The following is a 16,757-nucleotide window of genomic DNA, read 5'->3' as shown; positions in this document are numbered from 1 at the left end:
ATTAAAAATGATCTTTCCTTTTCAATCTTCAGCCAATGTAATTTTCTGAGAATGCAGTATGGCTACCTGGAGTTGTTCTGTACACAGAATGTGTACTGACCCCTCCCCAGAAACATAATTTCCTGCTTGTGTGATTGGCTCACAAAATTTCCCAGAAGTCTGCCTAAGATACAAGTCAGATTTCAGGCATCCCCTGCAACAAAAAAATGTAATTTTTGGTGAGATACTCCTAATAGGAACACATCTAAAGGGATGCAGGCCCAGCAGCTTTCCTCATTAGTGCTCTGCAGCTGCCACACCTGACAGATAATTATAAAACCACTCCCATTAGACTTACTCAGAACAGGGGCATAGAGAACCACACAGGGATTTCTTCAGAATAACAAAAAGGTAGGAATTTGTAACAAAGTTTGTTATAATCCTTGCAGTGTACATAGTTCACCCAAAGGGGAATGTTTTTTTTCTCAACAAAAAAAAGTGGAGTTTTTAAACATCTAGGGCAATCAAAGGGTTAAATGTGTGCCTATAACAGATAACAAAAACCTGGGGAATGCCCAGGGAAAAACCAAGCCTACTTACCGACCAGCTTGCAGAAAAACCAATTAACCTGTCTACAGTATGTGTTAAAAACAGGGGTTCGGTCCGCACGCATTTGCAAACGCATGCGTGAGCCACAGAGCCGCGCCAAGGCACCCTGCAATATCTGTGGTCCTAACACAAAACAATGAGCGTCCCCACAGTGGAGGCACATGCATTTTAATGGATAGACAGGGGCAGGTGAACTGAAGGGAAGCCACCCCTCCTTTAAAGGTACAAGAGCACACCAAGCACCCAGCATGTAGCACAATGGCTGCAAAGGTGTTGGTGCACTGATGGACCAATATAAACACCACAGGTGAAGCATAACATGTCCACTGCCCCCATCTATAGCTGGCCATAACAGTAAGTAGCATTGAAAGGCTAAAGCAGATAACAAATGTGTGCCTAGCCAGTGTTTTTGTGTGTGCTGTGTGAGGTGCTTTTTAGTGTCAGGTCACCTGTGGACAGGTGACAAGTGCACCCGTTGGAAACAGGGGTGCACCACAAGGTAGTGAACCCGATAGCAGACTGCTGCGGATGGACAGGAAACGTGAGCCCAAGATTCCCCAGGGCGCGGGTTCTAATGTCCAGCAGGTGTTCACCAAAACCTCTGGTGGTGAGGATGGCCTTCGCTGCAACTGAACCCAGGTCGTGGCCCCCGGAGTCCCCCAGGTCACGCTCCGTAGGGAGAGAGGAGAAGCAGCCACTGAGGACACAAGGGATAGTGATGGGTAAGCCGAGGTCGGGGCAACAGGTAGACGAGTGTAACCAAGGGACAGGCCAAAGGTCAGGGTCACAGGCAAACAGGAGTAGTCAGAGACGAGTCAAAATCGGTACACAGAAAGGTAAATGTAGCACACTGCAGACAGGAACACAAGCTAACAAAGTTGAACAGCAAAGCAGACCTGCAGTGCACTAGTAAATATAGACTTTCTGGGATGGCCTGGGGTGGAGCCATACAGGGAGGAGAGCTGATAAAAAGCAGCCAGAAAGAGAGTCAGGCCTCTAATGGACACATGGAGGAGAAGGTAAGCTGCCAGACATTATTGCATGTCCATGACATTTAGCAAGGGATGTGATGGGTTTAATTCCCTGATTAGCAGGGAAAGAAAATCCACCACTCCCCCTCTGTCAGGGTGGAGGTCTGCCTTGTTTACATAGATCTCCGCGCCCAGCCTCTTTTTCAGACGATAGGCAGGTGGCGGCGAACATCCATTGGCCAGGACCCCCTGATCAGGTTCTGCTGTGACTAATCACAATAGTAGCGGCACACACGCCCCCTAGGTGGAAGTCCGGGACAGTGTTGCCAACCTACCAGATTGAAATTTACTGACACAACACCCATAAATTTACTGGCACAGCTAAGTTTTTACTGGCAGGTCCAAAAGTAAAAAAACTGCAGTTTTAAGTGCAAATTCCAGTATTTAGGCTACAAACAAGTACAATATGCAATTAGCAATGTGATTTAAGGTAGATATTAAGGCAAAAAGCATATATATGTTTTTTTTCCTGATATAGTAAGTAGCTAAGGGACAGGACTCAGGAGGTCAATACATTAGAATGGGCGATGCACTCATGAAATTGACTCTCACAGTGATACTGACAGCACTGTGCAGCAGCACAGATGACACGTCCCCTCCTGAGTCACAGTGACAGTCTCTCTCCATGCCAGGTGGTGCCTTCAGTCCCCTCCAGTTCAAACAGCACTGACAGTCCCACTCCTGGCTTGCCTTACTCCCATTTTGCAGACCCACACACGTGGCTCTGGCCGCTCGGCTTGGCTCCCTTGCACCATGACATCACATGACACGATCAGACACCGCCTCCACCAGACCCGTCCCCCCCACCAGCACCGGCCCAAACACGCTGTAGCAGGCACTTAGATGGTCTCAGCTGGCTCCAGACCCGAGCTGCATATGCGCAGTTCCGAGCCGAGCGTCTCAGCCATATTTTTTACTGGCAACCTTTTCCTCTTACTGGCATTTACTGGCAGCAGAAAAGTGCCCATTTTTTACTGGCTGCCAGTAAAAATAGGTTGGCAACACTGGTCCGGGATCACGTGTATAATATATATATATATATATATATATATATATATATATATATATATATATATATATATATATATATAGAGAGAGAGAGAGAGAGCTTTTTTCAGGGGGAACCTCTGGCTCAGACCTCTTGGGGGGGCCTGCTGACCACAATCACTTGTAAACACAGAAGTCCAGTTTCTGTGTTTACAAGTGACAGCTCTGCAATCTGTGTGTAACCTCCCTGAACTCTGAATGTAATGAAATCATGGTATTTAATGCCCATTTAAGACCCTCCAACTGATCATGAAATTTGACTGACCACACCCAATATTTGATGCAATTCGGAGGGTGTGTGTAGGGGAGGGTTTTTTTTTGGGGGGGGGGGGGTCGTGGTTGAGTTCCAGTTCCAAAAAAAAAGTGTGTGTGTGTGTGTGTGTGTGTGTGTGTGTGTGTGTGTGTGTGTGTGTGTGTGTATATATATATATATATATATATATATATATATATATATATATATATATATATATATATATATATATATATATATATATATATATATATATATATATATATATATATATATATATATATATATATATATAATCATTTTTTTTTTATATTTATTTATACAGGGCTTTTTTTCTCAAACAATAGGTGCTGGAACTTAAAGCGGTTCTCCCACGCAAAAACTTTTTTTTTTTAAAGGGCTATTTAAATTGCTAATGCCAGTTATTCTTTAAACTCACGTTTTTTTTTTTTTCGCGCCCGCTCCGCTGCCATTCGGTGCGAAATATGTAGTTATATTCCCCGTATAAGCCCACAAGCAGGCACTTCCTGGTTCGTGTGGATGCTGATGTCCCAGCATAATAATCTGTAGCTTGCATAAGAAATCCCGCGATATTTGATATCACGGCTGCAAAGTGAAGACAGGGAGCTATGCAGAGAAGCTCCCAGAGTACACTGCTTCAAACGGGAAGTGTCGGGATGCCCGTATTATTCCCGCAACGTTACAGACCGGAAGCCTCATCAATATTACAGGTACTGTACAGATTTAGAAAATGAAAACATCGGTTTTTAGCGTTTTTGATCGAGAAAATGTAATAGAGGCAATGTTGTAATTAGGGTGGAGAACCGCTTTAACCACGGCCCCACAAAACCCCTCCCCTACACACACCCTCCAAATCACATCAAATAGTGGGTGTGTTCAGTCAAATTTCACGAAAACAGTAGGAGGGTCTTAAAGGGGCATTAAATTCCAGGATTGCATTACATACAGAGCGCAGAGTTCAGGGGGGTTTCACACAGAGTGCAGAGCTGTCACTTCTAAACACAGAAACCAGACTTCTGTGTTTACAAGTGATTGTGGTGAGAAGGCACCAAAGAGTCTGAGCCAGAGGTGGTGGAACTGATATATAACACACACATATATATACACACGTGGTACAGAACAGCCGCCCTGTAGAAGTATATCTGCAATAGGGTGGTTGTTAAGTGGTTAAATATGATCATTATTTTATTGTACATAAAACAAATTAAATGTCATTTATTTAGGGCTTACATCTACTTGAACAAAATAAAATTACCATATTAATCAATGCCTGAAGAGAGCACAAGTGGCGCGTTGTGCTTCTCATAATATGATCTCATTCTGTAGGAGTTGGTTCTTAGTAACTTGCCAAGATTTGCTGAAATGTTCCCTCTGTGTCCCCTCGAAGAGCTTTTGTACTGTGCAGAGAACGCTCAGATGGGGACACCCGTAAGTCGCTTTCAGACTGCCAAAAGCACCGTGAACCCAACAACCTACAGCTTAGCCCACAATCCCCCCAGATTGAAAGGTCTCAGGCTCCTCACAGACCTGGCACGGAACACTTTGTATCACATGGCCGAGAACATATGATGCACCATGCGGAGATATTAATCAGCATTGGTTTATCAGATGCCGACCATTCGCTAATAAATTGCCCCTGAGACAGAATACGCATTCGTCATTGCCGTAGACACGTCAAAGATAACGCACAATCCGCTTCTGAAATGAACCTTTCGAGTGAAAAAAAGAACACGATGTGCAAGACTACTTGTGCAGCTAAGATGTTCGAATTCGCTGGCACTCTAAATCCCTTATCTACAGGTTTAGATAAAGTATTGATCGTCTTGCCGATCCCTGTTTATAGAACCCAGACACAGATCGATCCATAGAGCGTGCAAGTACTTAGAGAAGAAATCCCCAAGCCTGAAACAATGGCCTACAAGTTCAAAGAAGCCTGGAAATCGATGAATATTATGCAGCCTGTTAACAAAGTACTCCATTCCAAAGCTTTGAAGACCCTCAAGTTTACAAAGCTTAGCAGTGTCAAGAAGTTATATATAAAAAAGAGAAATTACTCTAAAAAAGCGGCTAGCATAAATTACTGGTGTGATGGAAGTACTAAAATGAATATTTTTGTGTTATGATTACTTTCCTCCTGAGCTACTCAAATGTTGCATATGTATGTGTGAAAATATGTTACAATGCTGTTAGTTTCCTTAACCACTTAAGCCCCGGACCAATATGCTGCTAAATGACCCAAGGGGTTTTTACAATTCGGCACTGCGTCGCTTTAACAGACAATTGCGCGGTCGTGCGACGTGGCTCCCAAACAAAATTGGCGTCCTTTTTTCCCCCACAAATAGAGCTTTCTTTTGGTGGTATTTGATCACCTCTGCGGTTTTTATTTTTTGCGCTATAAACAAAAATAGAGCGTAAATTTTGAAAAAAAATGCAATATTTTTTACTTTTTGCTATAATAAATATCCCCCAAAAACATATACAACATTTTTTTTCCCTCAGTTTAGGCTGATACGTATTCTTCTACCTATTTTTGGTAAAAAATAAAAAAAAAAAAAAAAAAATCGCAATAAGCGTTTATCGGTTGGTTTGCGCAAAATTTATAGCGTTTACCAAATAAGGGATAGTTTTATTTATTTTTATTTTTTTACTACTAATGGCGTAGATCAGTGATTTTTTTCGTGACTGCGACATTATGGCGGACACTTCGGACAATTTTGACACATTTTTGGGACCATTGTCATTTTCACAGCAAAAAATGCATTTAAATTGCATTGTTTATTGTGAAAATGACAGTTGCAGTTTGGGAGTTAACCACAAGGGGGCGCTGTAGGAGTTAGGGTTCACCTAGTGTGTGTTTACAACTGTAGGGGGGTGTGGCTGTAGGTCTGATGTCATCGATCGAGTCTCCCAATAAAAGGGATCACTCAATCGATGCAGCCGCCACAGTGAAGCACGGGGAAGCCGTGTTTACATACGGCTCTCCCCGTTCTTCAGCTCCAGGGAGCGATCGCGATGGGGCGGCTATAAACGAATAGCCGCGCCGTCGTCCCAGATCGCTCCACGCGGGAATCCGACCGCCGCATGTAGCGGGGGGGGGGGTCCCGATCGGACCCCCGACCCACGTCTAGGCAGGGACGTACAGGTACGCTAATGTGCCTGTACGTGCCATTCTGCCGACGTACATTTACATGCGGCGGTCTGGAAGTGGTTAAAAGACATTATAGGGTTAAAATCTCAGCCAGGATTTAAGAGTGAAAACAGATGTCTTCAAACCCCTCCTAAACAGCTGTCATCCCTCCTCCCTCTTCACTCCAAAGCCCTCTCCACCGAAGAAACAAAGATGGCCCCCAAAGACTTTGAAACATGTACCACGATGCCAGGAACAGACGTAAAAGGGGCGTGTAATAAAGAACTATATATGGACTAAGCCAATGAAATGTGTTCACATGTATGATGTCATGTTGTTAAGAGCCGCACAGGCTCCACCCAGTCTCTATGGCTGGACACAGAAGGAAGCGAGCAGTTTGTTTCTAAGCTCTCTGCATGCTTTCATGATTTGGGTCAAACGGCAGAAATGGGTTTTGCGCTGAGAATTGTGTCAGGGGTCTCATCTTTATTACTGGTAACAATATAAAAAAAGGGAACGTATTCAGCGCTGAAAGTCATAAGTGTTCACAAACACCAGTATAAAAAAACGGCAGATAAATAGAAATGATGCCGATCGGGATTCCAACACACGATCGGTGGAAAAAAGTCCTGCCAGGAATCCCCGGGGGGGAAAACCGAGAACCTGCTCGGTCACTTTCCCCGTCGGGAAAACTGCGGTGAGAGCTTTGGCCGGGAGTCCCGGGCGTGTGTATGCTCCACCGCAGTGTTTCCTGCAGGGAAACTGCCGGGAAAAAAGACAGACGGGAATCGCGGCAGGAAAAAAGAGAACGTGTTCTTATTTTTCCTGCCGCGATTCCCGGCGGCTTTCCTGCCCATGGAGCATACACACGGACAATTTTTTCCGGCCAAAAGCTGTCATGCCAGTTTTTCCGATTGGAAAACTGGTCGCGTGTACGAGGTATGAAAGTCCATGGATCCAAGGGGACACCCAAGGTGTAGGGGTGCAACGGATCACAGTTGATCCGTGATCCGAACGGGTCACCCCCCTTCGGATCGGAACACACTGTGATCCGCGGATTGCCGCGGCTCCGGAGCTAGGCCGAAGACGCGGCCTTTCCTAATGTTATGTCCGCGGCTCCGGAGCTAGGCCGAAGCCGCGGCCTTTTCCTAACGTTATGGCCGCAGCTTCGGCCTACTTCCGGAGCCGCGGCCATAACGCTAGGAAAGGCCGCGGCTTCGGCCTAGCTCCGGAGCCGCAGGAATAACATTAGTAAAGGCCGCGGCTTCGGCCTAGCTCTGGAGCCGCGGCCATCTTGGTACACCTGGCGGCGGCCCTCCTCGGTTTACACCCACAGAGGAGGAGCCCTTTCTCGTGGGGAAGAAGCACACGCTGGGAGTGTCTGTACTGCCCAAGGGGGGTCTCTTGCCCCGAGAGGAGGGGGGGTGTTTGCACCGAGGGGGTACTATAGTTGGTGGGGGGGAGGTGGACAGTGGGGGGGAGATGTGTATATTACAGTGGGGGGGGGGAGAGATGTGTATATTACAGTGGGGGAGAATTTTTTTTTTATTTGCCGATCCGAAAAATGATCCGATCCGTGACTCCTGATCAGAGGAAAGATCCGAACCGTGAATTTTTTGATCCGTTGCACCCCTACCAAGGTGTATAGACTACAGGTGATCTGAGAGTCCTCCACCGACACACCGGGCCTCTTACCACACGGTATGGACCACTAGATTATAGGTGGTCATACAAGCATTCCAATACTCCTCTGGCTTGTCTCCACTCATCAATGATGACTCACAAATGGATCCTGTTAACCCCTCTGAGATAGTATCTCCACAGGTCACATGTATCAAAATGAGAACAGACAACTCCTTATGGTGCAGTACATCAAAAAATTTAAAGGCTGTATTGTAGATAAATCCAGAATACTCACATTTAGAATCATGAAAACAAAAAAACTGATGGTTTCCAAGCTACAAGGTGGTCGCGGTCGGCGCGTGCCGCGACGTGAAGTATCGTAACCAGGCTCCACCCTATGCGTTTCGTCCAATCAGAACGCCGTTGAGGAAGAAGTTGAGGAAAGAGGAAAAATAGCATTGGGCCTTATCGGTTTTGCTGTCTTAAAGGATTGATGTTGATGTACAGTGCCTTGAAATAGTATTCATACCACTTTTCCACATTTTGTTATGTTACAACAAAAAATGCTAATGTATTTTATTAGGTTTTTATGTGATAGACCAACACAAAGTGGCACATAATCGTGAAATGGAAGGTAAAACGATAAATGGTTTTGAATTTTCTTTACAAATAAAAATGTGAAAAGTGTGGGGGGGCATTTGTATTCAGCCCCCTTTACTCTGATACCCCTAACTAATATCTAGTGGAACCAATTGCCTTCACAAGTCACCTGATTAGTAAAGAGCCCACCTGTGTGTAATTTAATCTCAGTATAAATATAGCTGTGCTTTGAAGCCCTCAGAGGTTTGTTAGAGAACCTTAGTTAACAACAGCATCATGAAGGCCAAGGAACACACCAGACAGGTCAGGGATAGTTGTGGAGAAATATAAAGCAGGGTTAGGATATAAAAAAATTATCCCAAGCTTTGAACATCTCAGGGAGCTCTGTTCAATCCATCATCCAAAAATGGAAAGAGTATGGCACAACTGCAAACCTACCAAGACAGGGGCGTCCACCTAAACTGACCGTGCCGGTGTAAGGAGAGCATTCATCAGAGAAGCAGCCAAGAGGCCCATGGTAACTCTGGAGGAGCTGCAGAGATCCACAGCTCAGGGGGGAGAATCTGTCCACAGGACAACTATTAGTCGTCTCTCCACAAATCTGCCCTTTATGGAAGAGTGACGAGAAGAAAGACATTGGTGAGAGAAAGACATAAGAAGTCCTGTTTGCAGTTTGTGAGAAGCCATGTGGGGGACACAGCAAACATGTGGAAGAAGGTGCTCTGGTCACATGAGAACAAAATAAACGTTTTAACCTAAAAGCAAAACGCTATGTGTGGCAGAAAACTAACACTGCACATCACCCTGAACACACCATCCCCACCGTGAAACATGGTGGTGGCAGCATCGTGTTGTTGGGGATGTTTTTCTTCAGCAGGGACAGGGAAGCTGGTCAGAGTTGAAAATTGCTGTTCACAGACGCTCTCCATCCAATCTGACAGAGCTTGAGGTATTTTGCAAAGAAGAATGGGCAAACATTTCCCTCTCTAGATGTGCAAAGCTGGTAGAGACATACAAGACGAAAAGCAGTGCCAATCTGAGTGTAGTAGTACTTTTTGTCTTTTATGTTCCTATTACCAGAGTAACTTTTGCTCTTCAGCTAGATGCCTTTCCAGTGTGGATCCCCAGAATGTCACTATCCTTGAGGGTTTTACCCAGGATACATGGACTTTTCACCTTGGACTATATACAAAACTTTTAAACTCCTTTGTCATGGTCTACATGATTTTTTAATTATTAATTTCTAATGTTTTAACCGTTAAATACCGTCCCCTTACCACTTTTCCTACCCATCATTGATACAATACATCTAATATTGCAGGGCTCGACAAATCCCGGTCGCCAGGTCGCCATGGCGACTAGAAATAGTGTCCTGGCGACTTGGCTTGAAAGGTGGGCAAAAAACAAAAAAAAAAAAATTTTTATTTTATTTTTTTGTGAGCTGGCGCAATCTGGTGGTGAGCCGTTGGTATTACAAGTTAAGCATTACAAGTTAAACAGCAATTCTAATGTCATTTTTCACTATTTTTCAATGCCATATTCTTCCCTCTAATTAGAACCCCCAAACATTATATATATTTGTTATCCTAACACCCTAGAGAATAAAATGGCGATCGTTGCAATACTTTCTGTCACGCCGTATTTGCGCACCGGTCTTACAAGCGCACTTTTTTGGGAAAAAATTACACTTTTTTTAATTAAAAAATAAGACAACAGTAAAGTTATCCCTATTTTTTTTTTATATTATGAAAGATAATGTTACGCCAAGTAAATTCATACCCAACATGTCACGCTTCAAAATTGCGTCCGCTCGTGGAATGCCGACAAACTTTTACCCTTTAAAATCTTCATAGGCGACGTTTAAAAAAATCTACAGGTTGCATGTTTTGAGTTACAGAGGGGGGCTCTACCAATCGCGGCGATACCTCACATTGAACACCGTTTACATATGCGGGCGCTGCTCACGTATGTGTTCGCTTCTGCGCGCAAGCTCATCGGGACAGGGTGCGTTTTCTGGCTCCTAACTTTTTTAGCTGGCTCCTAGATTCCAAGCAAATTTGTCAAACCCTGTAACTATTGAGTATGGTCAAAGGGCCAATTTACCCTCACCACTATCGCCGCCTACACCTGGGACTGCCTTGGCGCGCCAAATATTGTTGTAAAGCTGGTAGAGACATCCCCAAAAAGACTTGCAGCTGTAATTGCAGAGAAAGGCCGTTCTACAAAGTATTGACTCCGGGGGGCGCCATACAAATGTACCCCCCACATATTTATTTGTAAAAAAAAAAAAGTTGAAAACCATTTATCATTTTCCTTCCACTTCACAATTATGTGTCACTTTGTGTTGGTCTATTACATAAAATCCCAATAAAATACATTTACGTTTTTGGTTGTAACATGACAAAATGTGGAAAATGTCAAGGGGTATGAATACGTTTTCAAGGCACTGTAGGTGATCTGGTTCCCGAGCTGGCACCTTCTACACACCGGATGATCTCCTTGATCGCCTTGGTTTATAGCGTAATGCAACAGAAATAGAAACTGAAGAACCACGCCACTGCTAAGTGGTCAAGGTATGACTTTCTTTCAATAAAAGTCAGGGGGGGGGCACTCAAAAGAGTATCCAATGCGTTTCAGGGGCCCAAAAAGAACTGTCAAACCAGCTGCTGTCACTGCCTGTGCTTGTAATCACAATGGGAGAAATAACATTAAAGTGGTTGTAAAGGCTAAAAGGTTCCAGTCTCTGCATTAAGGTAAAAACCTTTTAGGTGCAGCTCCCCCTCCTACTAAAATCTTGATCTGGCGCTGTGCCCAAGAGCATCTCCATCGCCACTGGACTCAGTGAGAGGCTCCTGCTGTGTGCCAATCACATCTAGTGATGAGTGAGTGTGGGGCGGGGCTCGAGCCGCACTGTATGCGTCAATAGATGTACACAGTGTGGCTCGGGATCAAGCCCGTACAAGTGCACCCCTAGGAAGGGGCTTGCTAGGGGGTACTCAGCAAGGGAGGATGATGAAGGGGGCATTTTATGACTAATGAAACATGCTGGATACTTTTTGGATTGTCCCCCTGACTTGTATTTGAAGTTGTATTTAGGCCTCGCAGCAGTGGTGTGGCCAGGGAATTATGGGGCCCCTTACACAGCTTCAGGCATGGCCCTCCCCCCCCGGAGCAGAGAACCAGGGGGGGGGGGTGCTGCTGCCTGAAATTAAGAAGCAGGGTGGGCTGCCACGCGAACTGAGAAGCAGGTGGGGGGGGCGGCTTTACAAAAAAAAGTAAATAAAATTATATATAAAATAAGGGGGGGTAGCCATCTGGGCCCTTTAATAAAAAGAAAAAAAAGAAATAAAAAAAAATATATATATATATATATATTTTTTTTTTAAAAAGGGGGGTTGCCATCTGGGGCCCTCTGGGCCCTTTAATTTATATATATATATATATATATATATATATATATATATATATATATATATATATATATATATATATAATCTATATAAATAAAAAATAAATGAAATAAAAAAATATATTAAAAAAAAGGGGGGGATTGTCATCTGGGGCCTTGGGGATCTCCGGGCCCCTGGAGACCTCCGGACCTCTAAAAAAAATATATTTGGCCCTTTAATAAAAAATAAAATAAAAAAAGGGGGGGTTGCCACCTGGGGCCCTTACAGGTGTACTGCCTGTACCCCCCTGATGGCGGCCCTGGGTGTGGCGCTTTCAATTTCCATTTCCATTTCTGTAACATTACATTCACTATATGTGTCTCTTGGTGATATCAGGGCCTCTACATCAAGTGGGGTTGACCAATCCTGCACTATTGTGCTCTATAGTGGTATGGTTCCCATTGAGGGACATGTTATCCGACACGATCGGAAGTGTCAGATTGTGGCTACTCCTCAAGCCTTTATATTTCAGCTGATCGTTTATTGGCTGCTCCTGGAGATACAGTAACTATCATCTAACAATTCTTGGGTTGGAAAGCCATATTATTATGATTATTAATATACAGGATTTATATAGCGCCAACCGTTTGCACGTCACTTTAAACATGAGGGCAGACAGTACAGTCACAATACAGGAGGAATCAGAGGGCCGTGCCCGTTAGAACTTACAATCTAGGAGGAAGGGTCAAGTGATACAAAAGGTAATAACTGTGGGGGATGGGCTGATGGAGAAAATGAGACTACAGTTGTTAGGTGGAGGCAGGATAGGATTCTCTGTGGAAAAGTACAGGACAGGCAAAACAAACAATTGCTTGGGGCCCTGAGCTGGCCTGGGGCCCCCAACTTCCCCTTCCCAGGCTGTAGCGTGGCCGAGCTCCTCTTCCTTCCTCCTGGAGACCTGTCAGTCTGGCAGGGTACCGCGCGTGGTACAGGAGATTCAGTTTCCTGTTCCCGGCCGGACTGACAGGAAGTGCACACTGAGTGCTCACTTCCTTTCAGTCCGACCAGGAACACAGGAAACTGAATCTCCTGTACCACGCGGTACCCGGCCCGGGCACTATCTGTTAGGGGACTGGGGACCCATAATGATAGAACACCAGACTGACAGGAGGAAGAGGAGCTCGGCCACGCTACAGCGGCAGCCTACAGGAAAGAAGGGGAGGTGAGAATAGAAAAACATAGGGACTAGGGAGGGGGGGGGGGGAGGAGTAAGAACATGGGTGTAGCGCTAACGTAGGCTTTGGGTGCGGGGGAAGGGGGGTGCTTGGGGGCCCCCCCAACGGCCCTGTTGGAGACAGTCAGGGGTAGATGGGAGAGGCTTGGGAGCAGTCCTAGAGGAGAATGGGAGGAGGTGATGAGGGAGCGAGAGAGCAGGAGGTCTTGGGAGGAACGAAAAGGACGATTTGGTTGGTATTTAGAGACCAGGTTGGTGATGTAGCTGGGAACTGAGTTGTGGAAGGCTTTGTAAGTTGTTAGTATTTTGAACTCAATTTGTTGGGTGAGCGGGAGCCAATGGAGGGATTGGCAGAGAGGGGTGGAGGGCACTGAGTGGTTGGTAAGGTGGATGATTCTGACAGCAGCATTCATGATAGACTGAAGGGGGGATAGTGTATGTAAAGGTAATCCAATGAAGAGGGAGCAGGGGCAGACTGACCATTCGGGAACTCGGGCACTGCCCGAGGGCCCCATGCCACCGAGGGGCCCCATCAGGGTTGCCAACCTCAGTAAAACCAGGGACAGTATGTAAAAATCTGTGTTTTTTTACATCTGTCCCTGAAATGTCCCTTACCGACATCCTTTTGGTCTAAAAATCCCAAGATTATAGCTGCCCCGCCTCTTCAGTACCTTTTCAGTGTGTGTGTGTATACTGTATGTGTATACGGTGTTTATGTATACTGTGCCTCCTATTGCCGGGGGGAGCCTAATCTCCTATTGCCCGGGGGCCCCATGAATTTTCAGTCCGCCCCTGGGAGGGAGTTGCAGTTGTTGAGGCGAGAGATGACCAGGTAGTGAATTACGAGCTCTGTGGTGTCATTGGTTGGGAGAGGGGCGTATTTTGGAGATGTTACATATAAAATTGTTCATAAACATATGCAGTATATGGAGGGTAATAAAGAGGATTAATGTGCAGTGACACATGGCAGCCAATCAATGTATCATTAAGAATTGCCGCATTGTTTCGTGAAATACTTTTTTTTTAACCTGTTTTCTTATTTTGCTACATCTCAGTGCTGCTGATATCCTACAGCAGTGATGGCGAACCTCGGCACCCCAGATGTTTTGGAACTACATTTCCCATGATGCTCATGCACTCTGCAGTGTAGTTGAGCATCATGGGAAATGTAGTTCCAAAACATCTGGGGTGTCAAGGTTCGCTATCACTGTCCTACAGTCTCTTTGCAGCCACTTCCTATATACAGCACTGGCGGCATAGCATAGCATAGCCGCCGACTGTATCACTCGGCCCCGACCCCCGGTGCGCCGCGTCATTGGATGTGATTGACAGCAGCGCAAGCCCTATCAATCTCCAATGGCGAGCCGCCTTAAGAAGGGGGAAACCATTGCGGGAACGACCCCTATGGAGTTTTGTGGATTAGGTAAGTAAAACGGGGGGCTGGGGGGGCCCCGAGAGTGCAAGGTCTTTTTGCATAGGATGCATTAAGGTGAAAAAACTACGAAGCTTTACAACCCCTTTAATAGAGTCAGGTAAGAGTATTATATGGACTGACATGGGTAAGTGCACTTTGCGCCTTGTCTTATTAACTACATGCCGACCAGCCGCCGCAGTTATACGGTGGCAGTTCGGCTCCCCTGCGCGAGAGCCAGTAGCTTTACATCGGCTCTCGAAGTGGCCAGTAGGGGCGCGTGCACGCGCCCCCCGCTCATCCCCGACTCCTGTTCGCGTGCCCCGTGGGCGCGATCGCCGGCGGGCACCCGCGATTGCTCGTTACAGAGCGAGAACCGGGAGCTATGTGTGTAAACACATAACTCCCGGTCCTGTCAGGGGAGAAATGCTGATCTTCTGTTCATACAATGTATGAACAGTGATCAGTCATTTCACCTAGTGAGGCCACGCCCCCTACAGTAAGAACACACCCAGGGAACATACTTAACCCCTTCCCCGCTCCCTAGTGTTAACCCCTTCCCTGCCAGTGGCATTTTTATAGTAATCCAATGCATTTTTATAGCACTGATCGCTATAAAAACGCCAATGGTCCCAAAAATGTGTCAAAAGTGTCCGCCATAATGTCGCAGTACCGAAAAAAAAAAAAAAAAGAAGAAAAAAAAAAAAAAAAAAGCTGATCGCCGCCATTACTAGTAAAAACAAAATATATGAATAAAAATGTCATAAAACTACCCCTTATTTTTTAAATGCTATAACTTTTGCGCAAACCAATCAATAAACGCTTATTGCGATTTTTTTTTTTTTACAAAAAATATGTAGAAGAATACGTATCGGCCTAAACTGAGGAAAAAAATCTTTTTTTTATATATATTTTTGGGGGATATTTATTATAGTAAAAAAACATTCAAAATATTCATTGTTGCTCTATTTTTGTTTATAGCGCAAAAAATAAAAACCGCAGAGGTGATCAAATACCACCAAAAGAAAGCTCTATTTGTGGGAAAAAAAGGACGCCAATTTTGTTTGAGACCCACGTCGCACGACCGCGCAATTGTCAGTTAAAGCGACGCAGTGCCGAATCACAAAAAGTGGCCTGGTCTTTGACCAGCAATATGGTCTGGGCATAGGTGTGCCCAGGCACACCCTAATCACTCTGTGCAGCACAGATTCCCCCTACTGCCCTGGCTCCCATTTTTCCCCCCACAGCGCTGCCAGCTTCCCTCCTCTCCTATCGGCTGTTGCTGCTGGGATTTTTTAGGAGTGGGGAAGGGGTCAGTAAATATGTAATTTACCGGCCCCTTCCCTTTCTGAATGAACATCGTGAGTGATCGGTAGTGTGTGTTTGGGCTTTGGGGTGCACACCCTAATGCAATAGGCTGCGCACACCTATGGGTCCGGGGGTTAAGTGGTTAATAGAGTCAGGTAAGAGTATTATATGGACTGACACAAAGTGCACTTTGCGCCTTGTCTTATTAATTATACCAAACAATTAAAATGACAGTAGAATAATTAGCAAAAAGGTAGAAGGCCTAATGGTCAAATATAAGGGTTTACCTATTGTAGAGACGACGGTGCCAACAAAGTAGAATGCCCCAGTGAAGTCCCACCTGGGTCTGATGGCATCCACCCGAATGCCAGCCACGTTGGCCTCCTCGTAGTCCCGCAGAAAGTTGCGCAAGTCGCTTTTGCTGAGGTTGTACTTCTGGGTAAAGTTGTCAAACTTCAACTGCCACCTCTCCTTGGCCTCTCGCTCCTTAGGCTGCTCAATGGCCGAGAAAACCGCCGCGCCACAAAGCAGGTAAACGATAATAAGAATGGCCAACAAGACAAATCGACCATTGTCTTCATTCAGGTGACCAAATATGCAGCAACAGCAGCCACCTCGACAAGCCATCCTCTGCCCCTATGGCAGCCAGGAGCAGGACACCCAACCCAAGGTGCTAGGCTACTTACATCTCCACGTGGGCTCATGAGGGACCCAGATCAGTTTTAGACGTAGATCTACGTTGATGGTACTTCTGGAAGCCATTTTACCCAGATATAAATGGTAGCATTACAAAAACCTTAAAAAAAAAGCTGATAATTTCCTTAGGCCTGTAGAGTCTGCAACCTGCTATGGAAATGGCCATCAGCCTGTTCTGACCCAATGTGCCCCCAGCAGTAGAAGAAGATCCTTTGTTGGGTAGATAAGACCATGATCTAGGTTCTTGTTGGCAAAGAAGCTTAGCCCAGCTCCATGGTGAATTTGTCGCCATGCACCAGGACACAGAGGGCAATCAGGCTACCATACCAAGTTTTATAAGGTGAGGAACATCTGCCAATGTGGTGGCCACCAGGTGAGGAGATTGGCTAGCCAAGACTTTCATCTCTAGACAGTTCATACTAACAATAA

General features: G+C 45.4%; 1 protein-coding gene across 1 annotated transcript in view; it reads right to left on the bottom strand.

Annotated features, from left to right (window-relative positions):
• Positions 1-16,757, bottom strand: part of KCNK13 (potassium two pore domain channel subfamily K member 13) — a 92,242-nt gene that overhangs the window by 74,891 nt on the left and 594 nt on the right. Inside the window, exon 1 of the mRNA XM_040332757.1 lies at positions 15,920-16,757. This exon is cut by the window's right edge and continues 594 nt beyond it. Coding sequence (XP_040188691.1) covers positions 15,920-16,259 — 340 coding nt within the window. The 5' untranslated portion in view covers positions 16,260-16,757. The remainder of the gene's footprint in view (positions 1-15,919) is intronic.

Source organism: Rana temporaria, chromosome 13 (assembly GCF_905171775.1).
Source record: "Rana temporaria chromosome 13, aRanTem1.1, whole genome shotgun sequence".
NCBI lineage: Eukaryota > Metazoa > Chordata > Amphibia > Anura > Ranidae > Rana > Rana temporaria.
Note: the sequence above shows the minus strand (reverse complement) of the source record. Positions and strands in the feature narration are given on the sequence as shown.